The sequence below is a fragment of the Pristis pectinata genome, chromosome 16 (assembly GCF_009764475.1).
Source record: "Pristis pectinata isolate sPriPec2 chromosome 16, sPriPec2.1.pri, whole genome shotgun sequence".
NCBI lineage: Eukaryota > Metazoa > Chordata > Chondrichthyes > Rhinopristiformes > Pristidae > Pristis > Pristis pectinata.
Genome location: NC_067420.1, coordinates 17192805 through 17219859, shown reverse-complemented (window position 1 = coordinate 17219859; position 27055 = coordinate 17192805). Strand labels below are relative to the sequence as shown.

General features: G+C 38.7%; 1 protein-coding gene across 1 annotated transcript; it reads right to left on the bottom strand.

Moving 5' to 3' along the window:
• Nucleotides 1–326: 326 nt before the first annotated feature.
• On the bottom strand, nucleotides 327–20569 carry kcng1 (potassium voltage-gated channel, subfamily G, member 1). Its single transcript, XM_052031492.1, has 3 exons — nucleotides 20401–20569; nucleotides 17635–18449; nucleotides 327–3941 (listed from the first exon to the last, which is right to left on the bottom strand). The coding sequence occupies exons 2-3, from the start codon at nucleotides 18391–18393 to the stop codon at nucleotides 3231–3233; spliced, it is 1470 nt and encodes a 489-aa protein (XP_051887452.1). The 5' UTR covers nucleotides 18394–18449; nucleotides 20401–20569; the 3' UTR covers nucleotides 327–3230.
• Between the last annotated feature and the right edge of the window lie 6486 nt (nucleotides 20570–27055).

Genomic DNA, 27055 nt, shown 5'->3' with positions numbered 1-27055 from the left:
TGGATATGCAGGAGGAGCCAGTTCAAATGGTGCATAACTGTTGGGGTACATGGCCCCTATGTCATACTTACCGTGAATTTTTTTTATGAGCTGCTCCTTCCTTGCAAAAGCTGAATCCCAAGAGCAATTGTCATGGCAAAAAAAGTATGTTCAAATTTACCGCAGGTAAATTTTTATGTTTCATCTGTAATAGGGAGTTTGATATTAAAATCAGTTTAGGAAAGCCTGAATACCATAGTCATCCCAAGGAATAGAACATTAAGTGGGACTTAACAATCAATGTTAATAGACTTCCTAAATGGTCATATAATGAGATTAAACCACCATTTGCGTTAGAGGCTAAATATAATGGTTAAAAGAATGTCAGTATGAAGATTCGTCAGGACCTTGTAACTAAAACAAAATAGGATTCCAATAATTGTCACACTGTTGAATTTGGTAGCATTAGATGCAAATTCACAAGCAATTTGAACGGTACCAACTCCCTAGGAACAATGAAACTAATGCTGTGTGGGATCCATCTAGAGATCTTAACCATACTGGGTTATGTTATAATCTCAATGGAGCCATTGGCTTTCCTAGAATTTCTGTAAATATCAAGCAAGTACCCACAAAAATACTAACATTTATAGAATGAATGCACCCACCATCATCTCAAGTCTGTTTTGAATCAGGGCAACAATCTGTAATGAACAGTCCTCCAGCTCCATTTTTATTTATTTTAATGCAGTTCAGCAAAAGCAATCAACCTTACAGAAAGTAAATGGCTCAATCTGAAGATATTCCCAGGGGTTGGAAAATGCCTTCCAACTAGATACATGTCTCAAAAATGTTCCCAGGGTCAAAGTGAGGTATTTGCCATTTAAACTATTGCACAACGGTTTGTCAGCCAAGTTGTTTGAATTTTGGATAATCGCACAATATTGGAACTTGAAGTATTGTTCAAAAGATCAAATTTCTATTCTGAAAGCTTGATCCATATTGAAGATGAGTTTTTACATCAGTGCTTCAAAGGTGTCTTCCTTCTTCCTTAAGCATGGTTTTCCCCGACCATAATTGACAGGGCTGTCAACCATGCCTTTCTATTTCTCTCACACCTGCTTTTAACCCATCTCCTGCCAACCAGAGCAAGGATAGGTATCCCCTGCCTTTACCTTAAAGCTCACCAACCTCCACATTCAAAGAATCACCCTCTATAACTTCTGCCATCTTCAGTGTGATGCCCTCCCTTATCCTTTCAGCAATCTGAAGGGATCCTTCTTGGAGCGACTCCCTGGTTCATTCTTCCATCTCCACTAATACCTACCTACCTCCTCATGGCATCTTCTTAAGCAAGCATGGGAGGTGGAACACCTGCTCTTTCATCTCTTTCCTTGTCACCATCCAGTGATCCAAACATTCCTTCCAGGGAAAGTAGTGAGTCACTAATATTTCTTACAATTTAGCATATCACATTCAGTGCTCAAAATCTGCTTCACACTGGAGAAAACAAGTGCAAATTGAATGACCGCTTTGCAGAATACCTCCATTTGGTCTGCAAGGGTGACCCTAAGCTTCCAGGTGCTTGAAACTCTGATCTCTGTCTTTGACTTCTCATACTGGTCCATGAAGGCCCAACGTAAGCTTGAGGAATAACTTCTTACTTGCTGGCTAGACACATTACAGCCCTCAGGAATGAAAACACTGAATTTAAGAATTTCAGATAATCAGCCTGTCCAGTTTGTATCAGAATGAAAAACCATCGACCTATAATAAAAAATTGGGTTTTCTTTCTCCAGAGATACTATCCGACCTGCTGAGTATTTCAAGCATTCTCTTTTATTTCAGATTTCCAGTAACTGCTGTATTTTATTTCTAACAGCCCAGCATTGTTTTTGTTTCCTCTCTCCTCAGTTCTTTTATTTCTCCTTCCATTTACCACACCTCCATTCAGATAAGTTGTGATTAACAAGCCAAGCCATCATAGCTCAGACAGCGCCACCACCAATGATTTCCAGCCAATCACAGACATTCACTTTGTTCTTTCCACCCTTCCCCCTTTCCGCAAATTAAAACATATTTCATTTCTAGTTTTTCCTAGCTCTATTTAAGCGTCATCAACCTGAAACATTAACTCTGTTAAGTATTTCCAGCATTTGCTATTTTTATTTGAGTTTCATTTTATTTTTATTTATGGATCAGGTCCATAAATTCTTATGAATTATATTGTAGAAAATGTGCTTGGGAAAGAGTTTTAAATCTTGAAAGAAATCTTCATAAATGGGAGACCAATGGAAGATAATTCTTATTGATAGCACATTTATGTAGGACAGTTGTAGATGATTCCTTGCTTATTTTGATGGGATTTCGTGTGTCTTGCTTAAGGACATTACACACATTGCCCATTATAAATAAAAATCAAAAAACTGCCGACGCTGGAAATCTGAAATAAAAAACAGAAAGTGCTGGAAAAACGCAACAGGTTGGGCAGTATCTGCGAAACGAGAAACAGTTAACATTTCAAATTGAAGAACCTTTGGGTTCTCACTTTCTACTCTCCCCCACTTCATTGCTTTTGTTCTGTTTTTATTTCTCTAACTGACCTCGTTAACCCAATGACCAGATGGCTTCTACAACTTATTCTCGTGGCACCCTGACCTTACCCTGTCAATGATACTCTCTTTGTTCAATTCATCTCTCCCCCACACTCTCTGCAACTTGTAACTAACTTGTTTTCTTTCTTTCCCTGTACTGATGAAGGGTTTCCGACCAGAAACATTAACTTTGTTTCTCTTTCAACAGATGCTGCCTGACCTGCTGAGTGTTTCCAGCATATTGTTTTTATATCCATTGTATGGCTAACCATAATAAATCTTGGGTTGCTCAGTGTGACAACTAATGCTGTAAAAAAGAATTCCATCATTTTCACTCAAAATTTTGCCAAAATTCTTTCAAGATTTCTGTTGACCACATACTACATTACTTGTTATAACTCCAACTAGCCTCTATTGGGTAGGTTAATGTATACTTATAATGTACACTTAAATATTTGTAGTATATAGATTTTCAAAAAAAAAATCAGTCTGAAAGCTAGTTCTATCAAACTGCTATTGAAATATCTTTCCCTATGAAAAAACACAATTACACAGTGTTTTAGAAATGAAGATTGTCTCTAATATCTGCTGTTCAATCAAAACAACAATTTATCTGGGTTCTGAAGAGCGACTTGGAAATGTATTTTCATTTCCTCATCATATGCTATTCATCTGTGATTTGGATTTAACCATGAACTGTAATCTTCTCTGATCTCTTTGCTGTTCTTGCTTTAACTCCACATATGAGCGGGAGAAAGTGTGAAAAATGGACGTTACAGGGAAGGCCATGAGAAGAATGCCACTTAAGATGCTGCTTAGAGCTACCACTTGACCTGGGATGCTTCGTGGCACCATGTCTCCATAGCCCACAGTCGTCATGGTGATCACTGCCCACCAGTAACATGCTGGTATACTTGTGAACTCATGTGAACTAGCCATTTCATTTTCAATAAGATATAGCAATGGAGCAAAGAGCGCAATGGCCACACACAAAAATAAAAGGAGTAGACCAAATTCACGAGTGCATCTGCGAGCTGTTAGTCCCAGAGTCTGTAGTCCCAAGGAGTGCCTGGCAAGGCGCATGACATACAAAATTCTCAAGGCACGGAGTACTCGCAGAACCAGCCCCACCTTGTCAAGGTAACTGCTTCCTCCTCCAGGTTTTCCATTCTCCACCGAAGTGGTGTCCACCAGAAGGGTAATGTAATAGGGTAAGATAGCCACAATGTCAATGATATTCAGAGGGGTCCTTAGGAAATCAAATTTGCTGCGGGCCTGTATGAAACGTAACACAAACTCCAGAGAAAACCAACCTACACATACAGTTTCCACGATGAAAATGTTGTAACACTTCTGGGAGCATATACCCTGCAGATAGAAAATATTAAACAAACAGTGAATAAACGTCCACTATTTTTATTTTTCAATAAATAAAATCTCTTTCATCATACTCAGTCCAGGTTAATATATGGTGCTCTAAATAGTCTACAAATATCATCCTCAAATTTCTTTCCACTGAAGTATGGCGATATGGACCTTACAATAGGATTGATCCATAACTTTTCTCAATTCAGTCTGATGGGATTTTATTATGGTGACTTGTTCATTTAAACTGGTGCTTAATAGGCAGTAAGAATTGCATAACTTTAGTGCAAGAATTCTTCAAGTTCTGATCTTGTGCTGTAAAATATTTCTTCAACTGTAATTGCAAAAGATACAAATCATATAGAGGTACTTAATACATTTAAAATAGTTGAGAAAACTAAACAAATTGATGAAATTGAAAGCTGTCTCAGAAACTATGATGAAATTATTTCAGCCAGATCTATAAAGATAATGCTGATAATTTTGAAAATTCTTTTGGACAGTCATTCAAAATTTCAACCTGTCTAAATTCAGAAAACTGAAACATTGTTTTTTTTTAATATTGATCAGTCTGTGACTGTAGAGGTACAACAAACCATTTATAGGCTGTCATGAAATTGTCCAAGAATTTGAACATTAAAGCTTAAGGGGTAAACAATCGGCTTCACAATCTTTATGACAATATCATGATGAAGTTTCCATATTCTGTAGAAAGGCTGAGGCATTTGAAGATGGCAATGAAAACAGAAGTACTGCTTTTGTGCCATCTATGAACAAGATAGGTGATGCAGATTGTAGATGTTACACTGATTGCTTGCGATATGGTAACACATCGAATGAAATGTAGGTCAAGAGTTATTAATGGAACAGAAACATTATTAAATTGTAACAGGAAATGTACTACCATGGAGCGTTTTGAGTTTTTATTGTACAAAACAATCCCCTGTGATTTTGGACATTAGGAGGTAGAAGTTGGTCCCAGATTTCATGTTCTAAATGTATAATGTAGTAGTGTTTCAACTTTGCATATCACTTCTGAAATTTGCCTCCATTAATTTCAGTGAAACCAAATTTCAAAATTTAAGAGTAATATGCATGCGCTGCTGTGTCCAAGTAGACAAGTGCAAACTCTAAAGCAAAACAAAACATAGCTGCCAGTCTCGCGATCACATAAGAATCAGGGGAGATGGAATTTAAAATATAACAAGCTGCCAACTGAATCACCTCTAGGACTATAGAAGCACCAAAGAAAAAAAATCTAAAAATAAAACACACATACACCCTGCTATGGGAAAGATGCCATTGAGCTGGAAAGAGTGCAGAGGAGATTTATGAGGACATTGCCAGGACTTGGGGGACTGAGTTATGGAGAGAGGTTGAGCAGGTTGGGACTTCATTCATTGGAGCATGGGAGAATGAGGGGTGATCTTACAGAGGTGTACAAGATCATGAGCAGCATAGATAGGGTCAATGTGCAAAGTCTTTTTCCCAGGGTTGGGTAATCAGGAACTACAGGGCATAGGTCTAAGGTGAGAGGAAAGAGCTTTAACGGGAACCTGAAGGGCAACATTTTCACCTGGAGGGTGGTCAGTATATGGAATGAGCTGCCAGAAGAAGTGGTTGAGGCAGGTACATTAACAACATTTAAAAGGTACTTGGAAAAGTACATGGATAAGAAAGATTTAGAGGGATATGAGCCTAACAGGGGCAAATGGGACCAGCTTGGTGGGCACCTTGGTTGGCATGGACCAGGTGGGCCAAAGGGCCCATTTCCTTGCTGTATGACTTTATGACTCCACAGATAAGTAAAAATTCTAGTCAATTTATTGTGGTGTTGCACTTGGGAATTCATACTAAAGCATTTTTCTTGACAGGCAAGATTAGGCAGCTGGGCAATAGGGCCAGGCTGAACCGCCCTCCTCAATCACCTCCCTCACTTCTGGACAACTCCCTGGTGCCATGCAGTTTGGCTGATTTAATCTTATGAAACCCAGAGAGTAATTTACTTTGGTCCTTCATGCTGGTTTGAAGCAATAAGGAATCGTACCCCTTCTGGTCACTGCAGAATATTTCGATCTTACCATTTTATAAACAATCTCTGATACTGATTCCAGCTCTAAAATATCAAATTTCTGAGTGTCTGAAATAACTTTGTAGTCTCCATTTATTTAATCAAAGTATTTTGGTTGTATTTTGACAAAAAGTTAGTTTATGACTGTGATTGACATCCTTAATTAATGGCAAGATTAATTAATTAATTCTCTCAACAACTTCTCAAGTGATCAAACCATTTCATAAAGACAATTCAGCAAATTTATGCATTACTAATTTCTAAGCATAGCTGGGACATATTCCAGTTTAAACTATGAGAAAAAGACAAGCAAATCCACATGGAGTGCAAAATAAAAGTGAGCTAGAAATAAGGCAAGTGATTTAGAATCACAAATTACACTAAAATAATATGTTATAGTACTCCAGGCGTGACCAGGCCCTAAATATTCCAGGCTATGGGATCTTCAGGAAAGATAGGTAGATTGACAATGGTATTGAGAAAAGAGAGATGCCTAAAAATTTGACCCTGGTTGGTAGTGTTAAATTCATGTCAGCACTACTCTGTTTCTGCAATTCATTCCATTGACTTCAGTGGGATAAACTTTGAAGGCAGACTCCAATGCGCTGACACCAATACATAGCGCGTTTGGAGCTTCTGGGGATGAGTTCTAATGCAACAAATACTTCAAGTAAAAAATGAAACATGTTAGTGTGGGTGAAGGAGCAGTAGAAACTTATAGGAGCTAAAGGTGCCATCCTTAAAAATAAGTACGGTGATTATGTTCAGTAATTAACCTGAACCTGTTGTACAGTGGAGCTAGTATGCCAACTTTGTGCTGCCTTCCGATATGAACAATTTCAATACGTGTCCATTGCAAATTTCATTGCTCATGGGTTAGATGCATCAGCAAGGAAACAATATCATGAGTGGCCACCTTGAAACAATGAAAAACGGCACATTATTGAAGAGTGTGCTCCATATTTTCTGGACACTGGAGTCCTTGTTGAGGAGGAATAAAGGTGACATATGCAGAATGCCAGACTCAGAAGGCACTGGCAGCCAATAGACTTGCAGATCAATGGCTTGAGTCAAACTCCAAAGACCTAGATGCAATGCCATAAGAAGTTTCAGGACCTTGAATTGTCAGTGAATGCATCTTCATATGCCATATGCTGCCAACTGCACCATTAGCCTTGTGTGCTGTGCAAGGGTATCATCTCTATCCATTTGCTTTTGTTTCATTACTTGGCCATTGCCACTCTCTGTCATCTTGCACCCCTTCTGGCATTCAATCTCTCCTACAATTTATGACCTTCTTTTTTGTTTTCTTCTCCTCATCAAGTAAAACAAATTAATTCCTTTTCTCTAACTTTTCCCAGTTCTGATAAAAGGCCATTGTTTGGAAATTTAACCATTTCTTGCCCCACAGATGCTACCTGATAGGCTGGGCACCACCATTTTCTCTCTAAATTTCAGGTTTCCAGCATCTGCAGACCATTACTTTCCCCCCCCACCCATACCTCACAGCTTGCACACGCTGCTAGTTGTTCAACAAGATGGTCCCTTTGCCCAAACAGACTGCATGACATTTGCTAATGCATCTCCCTCTCTCTGTGTGACAAGGTGATGCACACCAGAGACAACATGGCTGGCGATTACTGAGCAAGAGAATATGCTGCACTAAATCCTCCTCCCGTCTCCTCCTCAACCCAGCATCTCTTTTGCTTCACAAGCTGCCAATGATGTAAGCATCTATTTCCCAACACTCCCCTTACAGAATTCTTACCCTTGGGTCTTTCTCCTTTCAGATAGCTGCAAAATAAAACATGATGAGGTGATGGAGCTGTCACTCAATTTCACACTTGCTGCTCCTCATTCAGATTCTGACATTATGCACAATATAGAAGACAGCACTTGGGTGCTGATTGCACATCATGAGGTGTGCGGAGGGGAGTAAAAGGCAAAGAGAGCACAGGCGCCAGATTACTGGAGTGCAGCCATACACATTATGTTGTAGAGGATTCAGATAAGGGCTGGAATGGGGGAGGCTTCAAAAGGATTTGGCAGGCAGAAGGAAGTGTGTTGGTACATTGGGAAGCCCACCAGAAAGGCAGAGTTCAGAGTCAATGAGCACAGAAGAGCATGACACCAACTTGGCACAGGGCTTTGTGCAAAGATTGAAGCCCATCCGTGGACATGGGGCCAACTCCATTCACACACCAGTGAACTCGATCATGACGCAGACTCTGGTGGCTGATCGCTCGGTTGCCACTGAACACAGAATCTGCTTGGTCACAATTCAAAAGTTGGTGCCATCAAAAATAAATATTCCAGTCCAAACCAAGTTGTGCCAAATGCTAACTGCAGGCACCTAATGTCAGCGTGTTCAAACAGAAATTCAGGCTGGTGCCATTCAAGCTCAATTCACTGAAGATTAGAATATGCAAAGGGGGTTGGTAGTCTGTCATAGCAATTCACTAGGTTCTTCTAAAATAGATTACCAGTGTTTTCAATGGTGCTGTGATGGTTGTGGTGGCAGATCAAGGTCATTCTGCAAGCCCATTTACAGGTTCCTCCATAGATGGTAAGCTATCTTCTGCCAACCATTGGGCAATCGGGTAGTACTGCAGTATAGCACTGGGACAGGCAAGGCACATGGAAGATAAGCACCTCAGGAATGCAGTAGAGTGAAGAGTTAATGTGTTCATGCAGTTTGGCAGAACTTAGTTTTACATTGGAATATCTGATGCCTCCTGCCTTTGAATTGAATTGAACTGAATTGTGACCAAGCAGACGATGTGTTGGTTTCCTAACAGAGGGACAGTATGGTATTGGACAGTTTGCGGATCAGGAACTGAGGTATTGGTTACTCAAACAAATTCTCTATGGGAAATCTGGGGAGGAAAGGGCACTTCATTTCAGTTGCTCCATTCCACTTGCTTAAGTTTGGCTTCTTCCTTCCTCTTCACCTCAGCCGCTCATTACATGAGATACAATTTCTCATTGGCAAGGTTGTACAAAATATATCATAATCACTGTTAAAACTGACTACAGAGACCACCGAAGAAGGCTGGATGCAGGAAGCATTTTGTAGCAGGCCAGTGGTCTGCTCGACCAATTTAGAGTGGTAAGGCTTTCATTGTATCCACGCTATGCACTTCTGCATGAATGTTGCCTGGGAGACATCAGCAGATAAGCCACGTTGGCTAGTAGTTATCCTCTGGTACGTGCAATAGCTCAAACAGACAGTGCAGCCGATTGTTACAAAATGAAGACACTATGGATGCTAAGATACCAATTTTAAAACTCAAAACAATTTGAGGAAACACAAGTAACATGTAGAACTATAGCAACAGTCAGATGAAACTAACAATCAATTAACCTTCAAGTAGTGGAAGATCCTTTTAAATTGGGTTCAATGTTCAGCCACTAAATTTGAAAGATGGCCTTGGATAAAACATTGAGCTCCAATATGGCAGCACCAGTGTCAATTCATCATCACATGATTGTTCTGCTCTGCATACTCCCAATATGGCAATGGCATGATTCATCTCACAAATATCTACCGTACACAGGGGAAAAACCTTTATATCATTAAGTTTTATATCATTATTTTCATCTCAGAATTGAAGTTCCTTAAATTCATGTTCAACCAATGAAAGAAATGTACAAATCATAACTTGAGGAAACAAAGGGAAAAGAAACTTCAGATACTAATGGAACCTATTTATAATTCCATTTTAATTTGATACATTTTTATTATATCATAGTGATAACATCTATTTATTTCTGTAAGCTAACTATTTAAAAATTGCTATATTAACTTACTAACCATGGATCATTGCCTTTGAAATAATAAAATGGCTTTATAATGCTAGCATTCAGCCTTCCATTAATCTTCTATGTAATACAAGGTCTTGGTCCATGTTAACTATCAACTGTCATTAGATTGTTCTGTTTAACCTCAGTTATAGACAAGATTATTAAAACAATCAGTAAAGCACCTGTTAACATCGTAAAATATAATACCAAAACAGAAATTGCTGGAAATACTCTGCAAGTCATGCAGCATCGGGGGAAAATTAATGTTTCAGGTTGATGATGCTTCAATAAAACTTAAAATATAACTTGGTGATGAATGCAAAGAGGTGTGGATAATTGTATTATATTATTGGGGTTCAATTATGGCAGAGGTGTACAACAGGGAGCCATTGATTATCTACCATTATTTAGTTGGTCTGATTTCCCTTACCGTGGATGTTAATTCTGCCTGTTTTCTGCACTCGCTGAAGTTGCAACTTCTGGCCACTAAAGAGAGGCTTGCTTGGATGTGGACTTCACTTTTGATAATCCCAGAATTAGGCCCAATCCATTTTGTAAGCAGGCTGTAGACTGAAACCCAAGTCTCCATGCAATCTAACTGACAACCCCTCAGAGGCTACCATCAAAAACATTCACATATTAAGATATCATGAAACATTCCTCCTGGCTTGATGTTAAACCCAATGTCATATTCTGGTCACTGCTTGACCCTCCATCCCCATTAATCTCCTAATGCTAATTACTGCTGCTCCAGATTTCCACCATGGTACATGGAACATCACCATGCATCCCCCAAGTACAGAAGACTGGTAAGGCTGCGTAACATTGTAAAGCTTTACAGCCACTGGCCTCCAAGTTATGGGTTCAACCCAGTTCCAGTTAATCTAGCTTCTGAATACACCTAGCAGGTTTCTCACATCCATCGAAAGTTGAATAGTGATAAGCAACCTCAATCAAGGTAAACAAAATTGGTAAAAGATGTGTAGTACAGACTTATTTGTCCTTATTTGGAAATAAAATGGGACTAGGCTTGTTTTAAGTACAGCTATAGACACCTCTTATGATCTACACATCTGGTTCAGTATGCGTCCTTCTTTAGATCATGCATCATGGGCAGTAGTTGACCAGGATGCATTCATATTAAATTTAGCAAAGAAAGCTAAGCCTGAAATTATAAAACTTTTCTTCAGAATTATAGACTGCTTGGTAACGGTACAAATCAGGGAATTAAAATGGAGGTCTGTGTAACTAATCTTCCAATATGCATTCTTACTGACAGAGTTGCTGTTCATGAATTTAGAGCTACTGTTTTCTGAATAGAGTTAAAATCTGGCACAATTTACTTTGGTTCCAAGTGCATAGATATTGCAGTGGTGCTTAACAATGGTACTTCCAGCCAATCACATTAAGGAATTCGGAGTTAATGTGGGAGAATACTGTTTTCTACTGTACACTAACATCTCCTGTAGACTGGTGGCAAAATCTGCTTCAGGCCTCTTCACGCAGCAACATGGCACAGCTGGTAGAGCTGCTGCCTCACAACTCCAGTGACCCAAGTGAATCCCGACTGTCAGTGCTGTTTTGTGAGGAGCCTGCAAGTTTCTCTGGGATTCTTCTGGGCGTTCTGGTTTCCTTCCAGATAGATCCCTAAAGCATGCGAGTTGGTAGGCCAATTGGCCACTACAAAATTATCCCTTGTGTGTAGGTGAGTGGTAGAATCTGGGGGGAGTTGACGGGATGTGGGGAGAATAAAATGACATTAGCTAATGATTATTGCAAATAAGTGCTTGATGGTCAGTACAGACTGAGTGGTTCGAGTTTCCTGCTTCCATGCTGAGTGAGACTATGACTCCTCATGAGGACATTTCCTGAAAAGAAAAATACAGGCCAGATACTTCATTGATGAGATGTGGGGGGTGGGGGGGCGTGGGGGGGGGTGGGGGTTGGTGGGAATGGATACTACAAGGGATGGCTACACAGAGCAAGAAACCTGCAGAAATTCTGCAACCTGCCAAAATGCAATCTTGACAAATCAAAATGATACATAATATTGACCAAACATCTCAAAGAGTGGAGTGGAATTAAAATGAGCAATGATACAATATAAAACATTACTAACCTGTTAAAGATTAAGCTGTGTCTTATAGATTTTGCCCTTTTGGAACTCTTGATTGAATGCTATTCCCCTTTATGGTACTATAATCACAATTCTCCTGGATTCAAAGATGAAGTGGATGCTCTTCAGCCCATCATTGTCAGTTTTGGCTTTTTAAAGCAGCTACCAATTAGTCACATTGCTCTGTGCTTTCCCATAGCCTTGGAAATTACTTATTTTTAAGTATATATCCAACTTGAGTGTATCCAGCAAATAAATTGATTAATTCTGTACTGGAAGGCCAAAATAATTCACATCTAATTTAGCCCAAAATATAGCAAAACTGGAGGAAATTGGAATGCATGAATTTTATTGATAGTTATATCGGGAAGACTGACAATTCTTCCAGAATATTTGGCAATATTCAGGTACCGTGCTGTGCATTAGTTTTGCCTTAAGCCAAAAGCTGGCAGTACCACCAGGCAGTCAAGATGTTCAGCAAGAAAATACAGTTTAAAAGTTTTTTTATTCATCAACAATTTCTCCGTTCTCATCTGGAGCTCTGCCACAGAGTGAGGACAAGACAAGAAACTTCATTCAATGCTTCAGGGACTCTAGGACCCAGTGAGAATAAAATCTGCTTCTATCTATTTCACAGATTTATTTTGTAGTTGCCCTGGCATAAATTGCAGAAATTTCTGGCAAAGGATCAAGTATGTGGATGAATTAAGGAAATTTAAAAAGGATTCAGTTCATCCTTACAACTTTCTCTAGCCTCCATTGTTACTTTAACCAAAACTAATGCTTTCATCAATGATCTTTGAATCTATGTATGACCTCCCAGCTTCTGTACTCTTACTCAGTCTGCAGCATGAATTAGATATTGGGGAATTACAGTTCATGTTTAAATCCATCTCATGACCGGGCTCAATCAATAACATTTTGTCTTATCCTTTTAAAATGAATAATTGCCCTGATTTATACTGTGGGAAAGAAATTGAAGATAAATTAAAGCTGCAATCTTGAAAAAGAAGCAGAAACTAGAATAGAGTTGGGATGCCAAAAGAGTATTTGAAGTAGTTTGATGCTGGTAAAGATGTATAAATACCCGTAGCCAACAATATGTAAATATTGGTTTTAAAATACTCCCTGAGGGCTGGACAGTATTCAGTTCCAGATTATTTATATACATAACAGACAAGATTTAATGGAAGGATTTTTTTCCCAAAAGCAGTATACCTCAATAATTTTCTTGCTCCCAACTATAACTCCCACCACTGATCTATTTGCCTCTGCCACAGTTACATTAATACTGATGAATTGAAGCAAAATTGGCTCATGGTATCTTTATGAGGAGCCATCTAACCTGTTCTCGAAACTTCCCTGATGGCAAGGAAATTGCTTTGAATTCACTGTATAATTTCAGTTAAAATTAAAACCAAAGGATTAATTTATGCATCTTTTCCATCCTATTTACACCTAAACAGTGGGATTAAGCATGCAAAAAAAGAGATGGCGAAAATAGAGGAATTTAAAGTCAATAAAACTCTATATCTGATGATTTTTAGCCCCAAGTATTCAAATAAATAGATAGGAAACTGTAGCTGTGTAGTCCTCATATTTCAGAGCCCTTTAGATTCAAGAACTGTACCTTTGGGATAAAAATATTATTCCATTATTTCAGAAGGGAAAGAGAAACTACAAACCTTCCAGTTTTTCATTAGTTGTGGAGAATATATTGAAACCTGGTGTACAATTCCGATTTTACAAACACTTAGAAAAAATATAAGCTAATGAAAGAATTAGCATGAATGTATGATTACATATGACTCGCCAAGTTGTATTCTTTTATGACTGTTGACTTTATAGACTTCCAGAGAGCATTTGATATCGTCCATTTGCAAACTTCATCAGCAAAAATGAAAGTGCTTGGAAATGAAAGTGTGTTGTGATATGGGTTTGCAATGGGTTGGGAGTAGAAGTTGGTAAAATTAAAAATATTCCATGCTCTATGTTCATGTTCCCATAAAAAAGCTCCCTCCATTCTACTTCATCTGACTCTAAAAATAGAGAGTAATGGCTTGAATGAAGTAATGATGAATTCTGTACATAAATTCATAGAAGACACTGTAAGGAAGCTGAATAAATTGTATAAATGACTGTGGAAGTTGCAAGATGGCAATAACTATATTAAGTAATAGAGATAACTACAGTAGTTAGAGCCTATTGTGGGAAACTATGAATCCATCCACTTTATTTCTAAGAAAGACATATGAAAGTAGGTTCTTAGTGACTAAGCGATTTGGTAGCCCACATACAAAAGTCAAAATAGCAAGCTTACAGCTACATTTAGTCTAATAGCCTATTGGGTTTAATACAAGGGATGAAAATACAAAACTGAAAAAACTATATTTCTGTCTTACACCTCCTTGCTCCAAATCCATTTGTAATGCATCTTTCACTTTTGTGCATCAAGTTACTTTGGCCTTGGATCAGGTACCAGAATGATTCAAAGGGATAAATTATGAGGAAAGTCTGCAAAACTGTTTCATTTTCCTTTGAATTTTGAAGGTTTGGGGAAATTATCCAATTGAGTCTTTAAAATGACAAATGGATCCTAAATGATAAAAAGAGAGAAATTATTTCCTTTGGTGGAGAAATCCAAAACAAGGGTTTTAAAATTAAACTTAGGGCATTAGAAGTGAAAATCAGGAAAGAGATGTTCACAACAGAAGGTGTGATTAAAAGCTAGACCTCTATTCCCCAAATGGACTAGAGTTGTCAAGATGGAGATAGATATATTTTCAGAGCATAAAAGGTATCAAGGAATATGAAACAAAAGCTAGTTAAAGGATTTAAGGCACAGACCATCCATGATCTAAAGTCATGAGGAAACAGTCTCTTTGGTGTTTAATGTATTTATTTGATCCTCCATTTAAGATTCTCCCCCACTTTATGGAGAAAAAATTATGTATATTTGCCCAGCTTTTGTTGTTTGTATCAAAGCATTCATTTTGTTACCAACAAGGAAACATTCCAGCTTCAGAGCTCCTTTCCCTTGCAGGTAAATACACAAATCAGGAGCAGGTGTGAGCCCCTCACGCCTGCTCCATCATTCAATAAGAACATGGCTGATCTGATTGTAACCTCAACTTCATATTCTCACCTACTCCTGATAACCTTCCACCTCTTACTTACCAAGAATCTATCAAACCCCTGCCCTAAAAATATTCAAAGACTCTGCTTCTATTTTCCTCATCTCAGTCTTAAATGGGTGACCCATTATTTATAAATAGTGACGTCTAGAGTCATAGAATCATAGAGCAATAGAGCACAGATAGAGGCCTTTTGGACCAACCAGTCCATGCCAACCACGGTGCGCACCCAGCTAGTCTTAACTTCCTCCATTTGGCCCATATCCCTCTGAGCACCACCCTCCACGTACCTATCTTCCTCTGACAGCTCATTCCATTTACTCACCAACCTCTGTGTGGTGAGTGTATGGAATGAGCTGCCTTTTTAAAGCTCCCTTTTAAATCTTTCCCCTCTCACCCTAAACCTTTGCCCACTAGTTTTAGACTCCCCTACCCTGGGGAAAAGACAGTTACCATCCACCTTATCTATGCCTCTCATAATTTTAAACACTTCTATAATGTTGCCCCTTCATTCTGCTACATTCCAAAGAATAAAGACCTATCCTGGCCAACCTTTCCCTATAACTCAGACCCTCTAGTCCTGGCAAAATCCTTGTAAAACTTTTCTGTACTCTTTCCAGCAGTTCCATTTTCTTCCATAAGAGAAACATCTTCTCCCTATCTGCCCTGTCAAGACCTCTCAAGACCTGATATGTTTCTTGAAATATTACTTCTGTTTCCCTCTCCATAGATGCTGTCTGACCTGAGTGCTTCTCGCATTTTTTTGATTTTGCAGGGAAACACCCCCATCTGCAGGTTCCCTTCCAAGAGGCACACCATCCTGATTTTGAGATATAATGCTGACTGTTGCTGGGTCTAAATCCTGAAGCTTGCTAGCCAACAGCATTGTGGGAGAACTTTCACCAGAAGGACTGAGGCGGTTCAAAACAGTGGCTCACCACCATCTTGTCAAGGGCATTTGGAGAGAGGCAATAATGTTGGCCTCGCCAGTGACCCCCAGCTCTCAAAAGAATGAAGAAACCCTAGGATCCCACTTATAGTGTCATTGTGTTGGGTGGGGGGCAAAAACAGATAAACCTCAATGTTGCTCCAAACTACATAGCCCCACTTAAATATCATTTCTCAGAATCAGCTGATTCTAGATTGTCTTTCAGTGTGGGACAAAATTCCCTTCTACAGGTTGAGAATTGGCCTATCTGCCAATCTCTAGTTCTTCTTTTGAAGTCGCCAGAGAAGACCAGCATTTCAGTTCCAAATATTCAAATCCAAATCCTCCGCCTAGACGTTAGCACTGATATTTAAATCAGCAAATACAATTTGGATTCAGCCTTTAGCTGGTACAAGGAATAAAGCCAATTTGGAATCTCAAATGACTTAAATTGGAATGCTTCATTTTACAGTACAGATATTCAAATTAGGTTCTGATGCATATGTATTAAAGACATCATTCATGTATGGGAGCACAAAGTATTTTGTGACAGAGTGCGTGTTGATCAGATAATGCTCTGTCTCAGATCATCAAATTATATAGTTTATGCCTCATCCCTGATGTCTAATTTTGTACGTTTCCATTTCCATGTGAGCGTTCATCTGAGTTTTCCATGGGATAGTGTTGCCTCTGCTATCCATCATCTGACTGCCAATTCGGTGAGGGACTAACACGCACAGTTTCAAGTGTCTTTTGAAACAAACACATTCGATCCCCAGTGTTTTAGTGATGATTATTTTTGGGCTTGTTTTGGAAGTAAGCAACCTGCAGCTCTAATCAGAACTGAAAGATACATGTGATAGGTGGGATGGATCCGTGAGGTTTTTCATTTCAGTCATTGTTAATATGATCACACAACTCTAACAATGAGGGGGCATGTTTGTGTGCTGTTAACTTCCTATTTTTGTAGAGAAATCGTTTATGTAGGGAGACAGCTGAGGTGATTTTCCTTTGAGCAGAGATTTAATAGAGGTGTTGAAAAGTATGAAACATTTTGGGAATATAAGAGAAAATAAAATGCTTTCAGTGGCAGAAGCATTAGAACCAGATGAACAAGATATGAGGTGATTGACAAAAGAATGAACGGTGACATAAGGTAAAATTTTCTTACACAATTTTTTGTGATCTGTAATGTACTATCCGGAAGAATTATGGAAGCGGATGCAGTAATAACATTCAGGGGAATTGGATAATACTTGAAAGGAAAGGCCATAGGGAAAAAGTAGAGGAGCTGAATTAATTGAATAGCTATCAAAGAGACCGCACAGGCACAATAGGTCAAATGACCTTTTTCTAATCTGTATCATTCCGTGACTTTATGAAACTTGTTATTACATAATTACTGAACTTTATGAAAATAAGCTATAACTATTTTTAAGCATGCAGTAATTATATTGCCATAAACTTGGCTGAGCTAAGTTTCTATGCATGTATTTCCAAATTATTGGTTAGAATAATACCACTGAACATTGAAACTAAATTACATCTTGTATTTTGAAGGTGACACTTGTTTATAAAATATGGTTTAACTGTACACTGTTAAACCAAGTTTAACTCATTATGAAGTGTAAAAGCAAACTTACTTTATCTTCTTCTGCTCTGAGGTCAGGCATGGTACTGATGGATAGATTAACTACAGTGATTGTCACAAATATAACAGAGAGACAGGCAAAGATTTTTCCTGGAAGTCCTGACTGGGGGTTTTCCACCATATCCCTGAGTTTTGTCATGAAGTGATTACATTTTGATGACTCAACCAAATCAACCAACTTTTCACCTTCTACCAGATCTTCCTCAATAGCATTCATTTCTGCAAATTCCTCAATTTTTTGCAGGTATCGGCGACGGCAGCACCACTCCAGGTTGTCATCTTCAATGCCCCAGTACAGCAATTCTTCTTGGAAAGAAAGGGCACACATTTCCCTCAAAAGTCTCAACTTCCCAGCTCTTAGAAAAGTCAGTATTGTTTTAAAGGCACCTGGGTTTCGATCAAAGAAATATTCATTGGCTGTCACATCATAATCATCGCAAATTTTCATTATTTCATCAAAGGTATGGCAAAATCGAAGTTGTCCTAGACGTGTTAAAGGAAAGTCATCCAGTGTGGTCCATGGTAATAAGTATTTTATTCCCCCAACATTTATTACAACGTGGTGTTTGCGATCCCCTGGGAGTGCACTGCCATACAAGTCTTCATTAGGAGAAATGAGGTGAGCTCTATTATAAAACACACCTTTCAGAGTTTGTGTTTCATTATAGATTGTTTGATTAAAAGAGGTGTCAGAGGCACAGCTGAGGGCGCTGTAATCATAGTCCGAACTGTCTCCGGCCAGCAAAGTCATCCTGGATGAAACTCCTCACATCACTATAACCGGGCACATTTAGAAAGTGTAGCAAACTATAAGAAAGAGAAGAGGATGAAAGTGCCATGAATGTTAAACTATGTGAGAGCATTAGCTACAGGTGGCCCTTTAATCTTAAAGAGGCATAGAATACGACTTATATCATGAACCATCTTATAATACTTATCACCTTATAGTTACATAAGGTGTTATAGTTATCACCTGTGGAGAATATGAATGAGACTCCAATAGTCCTTATCCTGTGATTTCACAACCTACACAGTTTACATCCCATATAAAAAATTAACTTTGAACTTCTAATCACTTTATAGTTAATAAAATATAAACTATCACATCGACAACATTATGATGCAAATCCAATCCATCGTTCCTGTGGGTCCCATGGATTTAGCTTCTACTAATAGCAAATGATTAAATAACACTTATAAACAACGCTTTATTATATTGATTAATGGGACTAATTAATAAACGTAGGCACAATAATTAAGGCCTATTAGTAAACACTACATTAATGAAAGACTCATTGCTTGGCTATTTATTTATCCATGTTGAATAGAAGACTTGGGGAGAGGCAGCATTTGCTAGAGGGTTGCATTAAGAGGCTACTACATTTTCATTTTTGCGCACTACCAGTAATCTACTGAAAAGGAGTAAAGTTCTCTCCTCCAACCATACCTCAGTGAGATTGCAAATATTTTTCCAAACTAAATAACAGATGACAACAAACCAGTTTGAAATCCTTGAGAGAACTGGGGAACCAAATGTGTTTTATTTAAGACTGCTTCCGGTGAGTAGTGTTTTATTTTACAAACAGCAACCTCTTGCTGAACCTTTTGGTGAAACTACCCCGTGCTCAGAACCGGGTCCTACTCTGTAGCTGTAAGTGATGTAGCAGAAAATGACTTGAACTACCAAGTGGATACAACATTCGGCTGGGTCCGGACATTCTGAAAAAATAATGAATCACAAAGGAGTTGCAAACTGCCCAACTAAGAATGCTCGGAATTAATCGCTGAATGTAAATTTCCAGTTTCAACCTGATACAAATGACACCTGGTGGATTCAACAGCCCCTGTTAAACAAACATTTTCACGTGCGTTATATGGAGAAGACAACGTCGGGTATCCTTAAGCTTTTCAAAAAAAATAATCTTGTTAAATTGACCTTTGAACTCAACGTGATTTCACGGTGGGATCAATATAACCCATATACAACCCAGGCAGAAAATATAACTCGTATACAACCCAGGCAGAATATATTTTGCTGCATCTAAATTAAATTTTAAAGGTTTTTCCCCTTATATTTTCGAGAGACTTCACAAAGCACGCACACGCACACGCACACGCACACAAATCCATATCTTCACCTGTTGCAGACTGCTGCAGACATTTGTGTTTTTATTAAGCACTATTCATTGCCATTTGCCACTCCAAGCTGCCACACAATAACATTCAAAATTAGCATCGCCACCATATCAGGAACTCGTCGTGGTTGTGCTGATTCTGTGATTAGCTCTAACATCTTCGAGAGAAAGGAGTAAAACGAACTGTACACTCTATATCTCAACTACAATATAAACAGGCAACAAGACGGTGGTCCTGATAAGTTCCTGGCGTGGAGCGTTTGTACTTACTGCAAACTAAACGAAATGATTGCTGTTTAATCGAGTTACATTGCTAGGGAGCTGCACGCTGGACATTAAACACGTATTTCACTGGAAATGAAAAGCTCTAAGGAAAACGGATGCACTGACCAAAAATTCAGATATTTCACTTGGTCGCCACCCAGTATTGAGCCCGACTTAAAGTTTCAAAAAGGTCTCGTGTTCCCTTTTTAACCCGGTAATGTCGATCCCTTTGAATTACTCCCACCGTGCCTGCCAATATAACGCCCCATCATAGGAAACAACAAGGTCTCAATTCATCCTTAAACACTTGTAGCCACATCATGGGTGAAATTGTAACGAATTGATATTTGAACACTTACACTTATGCGAATCTAATGCCACGCGGAGAAAGTTCTTCGGATCTCCACCTTAGATTAAAGTTACTTTAAACTGGGGGTTTGTGACTCGACAACTCGCTGCAACTACACCTTGCGCCAGCGCCTATCCATATAAAGTATAAAGAGTGGAAATGGTATGTAAAGTACACAAGCATCAGAGCCAACAGGCTGCAATCTCATCGTCTCCAACAGACTGTTCTGACGCCACTCGGAGGACGTGCTCGGTGGTTGAGAAGGTTTGAGTGAAATCCATGGCAACCAGCGCTTTCAGAATGGAGGATTTCCCCACACCCCCCTTAAATGGAAATGATCAAGCTGAGGGGAAACAATAATTCACAGTGAACATGTACGGTGTAATAAAAGGGACGCTCTCCCGCATCTACTGATAGATACAAGTGTAAGGTATCTTGCAAATAAACTCTCAAATGGACTCAGAAATGAAAATCCCGAACGTTTTGTTTCACTGTATTGTTTAGGATTTATGTCAAAATCGACACTGAGGTGTAGTTCAACATATCCGTGGAACAGTTCAGTTTAACCCTCACGTCCTCAAGGTGTTTTGCTCTGAAAGAACTGCAGTTTATCCAGGGAAGAGCCTGTTCTTTTGCTTCTTCAAAGCAAAACCCGAGATTGTCTACAGCTTGTCATGGTGGGTAATAATGATCAGAGAACAAAGTAACATCAAGTAATGGGACACAACTAATATTTAACCTAGTTGTACATTGTCATCATTGTGTCATAGTGGGACAATTAATCTTGTTGACTCTTTCTATGTATTTAATTTTACATTTTAATTCAGTTTTATTTACAACTTTTGATTTGTTTATTTTTGCTTGTTTCATTAAACGGAAAGTTACCCTAAATGATATTTGTAGTAGATTGATTTGCCAGTAAACATGAACTTATTACCTCAAATTATTGTTTAGCTCCAACAGAGGTGCACTAAGTGCTTCAAATGCTGTGTGTGAACGATTTCCCTTATAACCCTGCTGTATATTTAGTTCCTTTCCATGCAGTGTTACAGTACTTGGATATAGTTCCAGATGCTGGAGCAGTCAGCTAGAAGCAGTACCCATCAGTGAGGAAAGAGCCTAGGATGGAAAACCTGCTGCAGTTTCTGTTACTAGCATATGTTGATTTGACCTAACAAGCTAGAGCATAATTAGAAACTCCTAGTAACCTGTAGTTGAAAATGCCAGGGTTTCAAACAAGTATGAGCAAGAATAGTCAGTAACAACAGATGATCTTTGAATTAAACCTACAAAATCCCTTGCTTTTTCCCCCACATAAATGGATGATGTCAGAACTGATTTGTAACGTAATTTCTAATGGCCACGCTTAGAAGACATAGCTATTAATGAAATAATGTCATTAATGTATCACTAAGTGCCTTCAGTGAAGACAGGAATTGTTAGAAAAGTAGATTTATTAATATCAATAAATCAAAAGAATTATGTGTTTTAAACATTTGCATTTTATCAGAATATCTCACATGTCCAGTTCTGACAAAATGTCTGTTGCCAGTTCCAGCTGGAAAAACTGAAGGCACTTTGGTGCAGTACCAGCATTTTGTATTTTCATTTCAGTTTCTAACATCTGTGGGTTCTTATTTCTATTTCCAGTGAGGGTTATTTCTGCTGATGACACATTTATCTCAGAAGTAGAAGGCTAGGGGCTTAAATGTGGCACCAAAGTCAGGGTGCGTATTATCTGTTGACACCTTAAGATGGAACAATCTGGATAGAAAGTGATAAGGAGCCAATTCCTAACCTTAATGCCCAGACAGCTGAAGGGAAGGCTACCTGTTGTGGGGCAATGAAAACTGGACATGTGCAAGAGGCCAGAATTTGAGGAGTGCAGAGACCCTAGAGGGTTATAGCACTTTAGCAGGTTACAGAGCTAGCAACAAAGTTCAGCTGTAGGGGGATTTGAAATTGAGGATGAGAATTTCAATATCAAACCATTACTGGTTCAGGAGGCAATCCAAGGGTTGTGGTGACCAAGATTCAATGCAAGTTAGGACAGAGGTATCAGAGTTTGGAATGATGTGAAGTTTCTGCAGGGTGCAAGGTCTGAGGCTGGCCAGGAGATCATTGAAATAGTTGAGTCTTGAGATAACAAAGGCATTCTTCAGGGAGTTAATAGCAGGTGAGGTGAGGTGTGAGTGGAGTTTGGGGATTTCACAGAGGTGGAAGGCACTGGTATTGGTAATGGATATAGGATTAAAGGTTAGTTTAAATGAAATACAATGCCAATCTGGTGTGGTATGAGATGGTTCCAGGCATTGTTGCAGGGACTAAAGGCAATGACTTAGTCTAACAAATATTTAATACTCTCAATATTCCCTTAAATTGTTCTGAGGTATTTTAGCACAAGTTTTATCACTTCAGACTTAAATGTATTCTCTCAAGTAAATAGATCCAAAAGTTCTTGATTACTTCACTTGTTCTCGGCTACATCCCAAAGTTCCACTGGAGAAATATGGGGCTTGAAAATTGCTCACACAAATCCAAACAGAGCACAGTGCTTGCTGTTGAAAATTGGCATAACTCAGAGTAGAGTAATTTGATATAAATCTTTGGGTCTCTTGGGCAGTATTAGGATAGTCTCCCTCTTTTTTTTGGTGAGATTTTTATTCTTAGCACATTCTTTTCCAGTGTAAAACTTTACCAAATGACATCAACAGTAGCAAACTTGCAAGGTTTGTCTGCAGTGAGATTTTCAACCTGACATGCATAAAATGACAGCAATTTGTTCTTAGAATTAATTCTTATGAACTCTATTTCCCCCGAAACTATGCTATTTAAAGGGTCCAAGCTCAAACTGTATTCTTTGACCTCAAACACAACCTCACATGTGGCTTGACCACTTTCCCCTTAGAAGTCAAATTTAGAGTCATTTCATCCTTGGGATCATTCCAGGCAGCTGCTGCAAATCTAATCCACATCTCATAAATTTGTTGCTCACTGCTGGATGAGGCAGGTTATCTAGACTCCAAATTCAAGGACAAAAGACTTTATTTACTTTTCCTTCAGCCTAGAAAATCAGGAATAGCAGCAATGTTACTTGCCTGCATTGCATGCTTTCACAGACTGCACACATTTAGAGACTGTACTCACGTCTTTTCAGAGGTCTGTCTGACAATCTTTTGTCAGGAACACTTGACTGGAAGATCTCTGTGGCCAATTGCAGAAAGAACATTACTCCTGTAGGTACCGTTCACCATCAGCCTCTCCAGATCCCTCGAATCCCTTGGAAGTGCTCTCCCACTTTCCTTTCACTGAAGGATCCCCTGTAGCTGGGAATGTGTTGCTTGTATTGTGGCATGCCCCTTTAAGCTGGCTGCAAAAAAAAATCACACCTGCTGTGGGTTACATGCAGAGAACTGTGAAAACTCGCAAGTCATCAATAGGGAACACAGCGCTGAAACCGACAATGTCAATTTCAGTGCTGCATTACACAAGGAAGTCTAACAATGCTGTTCTGGGAGCCTCACCATTGAGGATCTTGCTCTTTCTGTGACCTGCACAAACAACATTAGGGTGACCCACAATCTTGACTTGATGTCAAAAAAATGACATGGAACAATTTCTAGACCACTGCATTATCCGTGATGTGGTTTTGGTGAAAATAAACTACTTTCACAAGCTTTTACTTGCTCCAGATTGCAGCATCTGTGGTCTCATGTCTCTTGTGTTTACTTTCACATTCAGATGTTTTACTGATGTATGTTGAACTTTAACTGTAAAACAGAAAGTAATTCATGATTTGAATACAAAATTGGTAAGTGATTAGAAATTCCTAGATTTTATTTCATTTTGCAGAATATTTATGGGGCCTCCATTCATATAAAAGAATCAATGGTGTATGGATATTGTGTAAAAATATAAATGTGAAATATTCTACATTATGGCATCAGGACAAGAAGTAAAGGCATCTCACTCATCGATGGCCAATGGTGCCGGCAGTTTTTGTACAAGATCATTGTCTCGGAACTTTGTCTCAGGTATTTTCAAGAGCCAAGGAGAACATTTGACTCTCCTTGAAAGATTTCGACATGATTAGTCTCCTCTTTCAATGGATTTTCAAATGTAAATTGCACATATTCTTTTGCAAGGTTTTGAGTCAATTGGCTAGATGACCTTGCATTTGTTAAATACTGTTGTTTTAATTTTTGTCTCCTTTTCTGCCTTTTCTTCCTCATTCTGGAATGCCATACCACCATTCCTTTCCCCAAAGAGTTGAAGCCTTGTTGAAGGATGCTTCAAAATCATCCTCATGGCATATGGTGCAACTGCTCACTATTCCTGGTATTGATATAGCTTTGACTTTGACTGATAGTGCACAACTAAGGCAGATGCCTAATACAGGTATGTATTTTTCTCCAAATGGATTATGATGGTGATCAGCAGTAAGAAACCATTTCCCTACTGATTAAACCAGAAGCATTGAAACTTGTGAATCCCTTCCCAGGATTTCAGCTGAGACAAGGAAACAGCACGAAGCAGAGATTGAACACAAGGCTTCTTCATCTGCTCCTCTAAACATCCTTCCATTGAGGAGCTTTATATATTTGCTTTATTGATCAGTTGGACATTATGCATATTATACATTGGTCCTAAATTTCTTCTTCTTTGAAAGCTTTAACATAAAGAATGCTAACAATTATTTTCTCACCTTGTGGTGTTCTGAATATTCCCTGCCCTACATAAAGCAAAAGAACAGCCCCATATGCTTAACACCAGAAGAAAAGCCAATCCAGTAAAGACCTGGTACTCTGATAGTTGCCCGTTGACTTTTGACTGAATCGTGATAGGTTTCAGAAAGATTCCATGGTGTGGAGGTTTTGGGGAAGGAGCTTGATGTGACCCAGATTTAGCATGTGAACCCCAAGAAAGAACCTTTCTACTTCTCTTACCCCATAATGTATTTTATATTTAAAAGTTGGAAACTTCCACTAGATGCTGTAAGCTCTCACTGGCTAGAATGTTTACAGGAATCACTCTGGCTGTTAGGAACTTAAAATTACCTCAGGATATTATTTGAGTGGTAGGATTTTATTAACATAATAATAAAGTGAGCATCTGAGGCAGGTAGACAATTCACTAGAATATGCTATCCACCTGCTTCAAGTACAGGCCCGTTCCTGAGAACCATTTGCAACCGGAATGGTTCGCAAGTCAGAAATGCGGCTGCAGTCTGAGTCCCCACATGGCAGAAGATGACTGCAGTCCCTCAGCAGCCAGCAAATCCATCTCACCGGTTTCCCAAATGCTTGTTCCCATGTATGAGATGTACATAACTGGGCCATTCGTAAGCTTGTGGGAACCTGTACTCATTTTGTTAGTACCACTGCAGAATGGAAAAATATGTTTCAGCTTTAACCCCCCTTTCTGCTACAATTAGTGTCTTACCCTCAAATAAACACCTGAGATCAATATTCCAAATAGCAGAAAGTTTAAGGAATTTAACACCTAACAGAGGATAAATGAAGCCACATGGGCTTTCAAACAACTGAAAAAGGGGGAAGAGAGTGCACATTTCTGGCTCAGAAATATACCATCTCTCCCCAATGTTGCTAACAATCCACTCACTGATGGTTGTAATGCTTCAATTTAACCTTACAATCCACACATACTGTATTTATTATATTGAACATTGACATGATATTTTGTCATGTTTTGTCAATTTGAAATAATACAAATATATTTTCTAAACATTGGCCTTGAAATTACGTTGCATATATTCAAACATGAATGCATGAAACAATAATGTGAAATGCATTTATCTACTTTTTTATTGCGGTCATAATCATTTCACTTTAAGTGGCTTGAAGTCTGTTAAAGTAAAATACTAAGGAAGTTAATACAAATATGTTAGCTGTTTCAATGTTAACATGCACAGAGTGAATTCAAAGCCTTTGTGGTTTTAAACAGACTAATCATTGGAATTTGTTTTCTCAGTGTCACTTCCTGACAGTGGGAGATTGATCATATCCCCAGTGATGTCCAAACCACAGTTTTCAGTCCCAATTATTTTAAATTGTCACTTACTCGAATATTATCAAATCATCTTTAATGTTACTTTTATATTTCTTGTGTGTAGACGAAGCTTGATATATGACTCTGTATCCCTCACACACGACATGGTTAATGCGTTTCAATGTAGTGCCTTCAATAGAGATACTAATATGCAGTTTTGGGCCTTTTTATTAAAAGGTTATTGCTTTCCTGTCATGTTATCACCTTGCTTTTTTTTAAAACAAATGTAACTCTTTAATTAGATTATGACTGGTTTTCTTTGATAACTGTGGGTGAAAACACTCTAGAGTATTGCATCCAATCACAAAGACAAGGAATGTCTGGATTCGTTTACTGGTTTGTAATGATTAAAAACATGACAATTATGATCTACATCATTCAAATCAGGATGAGGAAATTGGCTGGAGTTCTCACCACCAACTGTTATTCATTGTTGACCTCTGCTGCCTGGCGTGGAGGATCAGGTGCACACTGGATTAGGTTTGGCAATTATTTTCTGGAAATCCCAATCTGGCCCTTGCCCGAATGGCCCACACCTTACATCAAAGAATTAAAAAAAAACTCCTGATATATTGAATCTTTTACTGTTTCTTAAG

Bases quoted from the DNA above. Each gene is read 5' to 3' on its own strand.
- kcng1 (XM_052031492.1), bottom strand. From the start codon at position 18,393: ATGACTTTGCTGGCCGGAGACAGTTCGGACTATGATTACAGCGCCCTC. The intron at 3,942-17,634 runs GTAAGTTTGCTT...TTCTATCTGCAG, and splicing joins TCAGAGCAGAAGAAGATAAA to GGTATATGCTCCCAGAAGTG.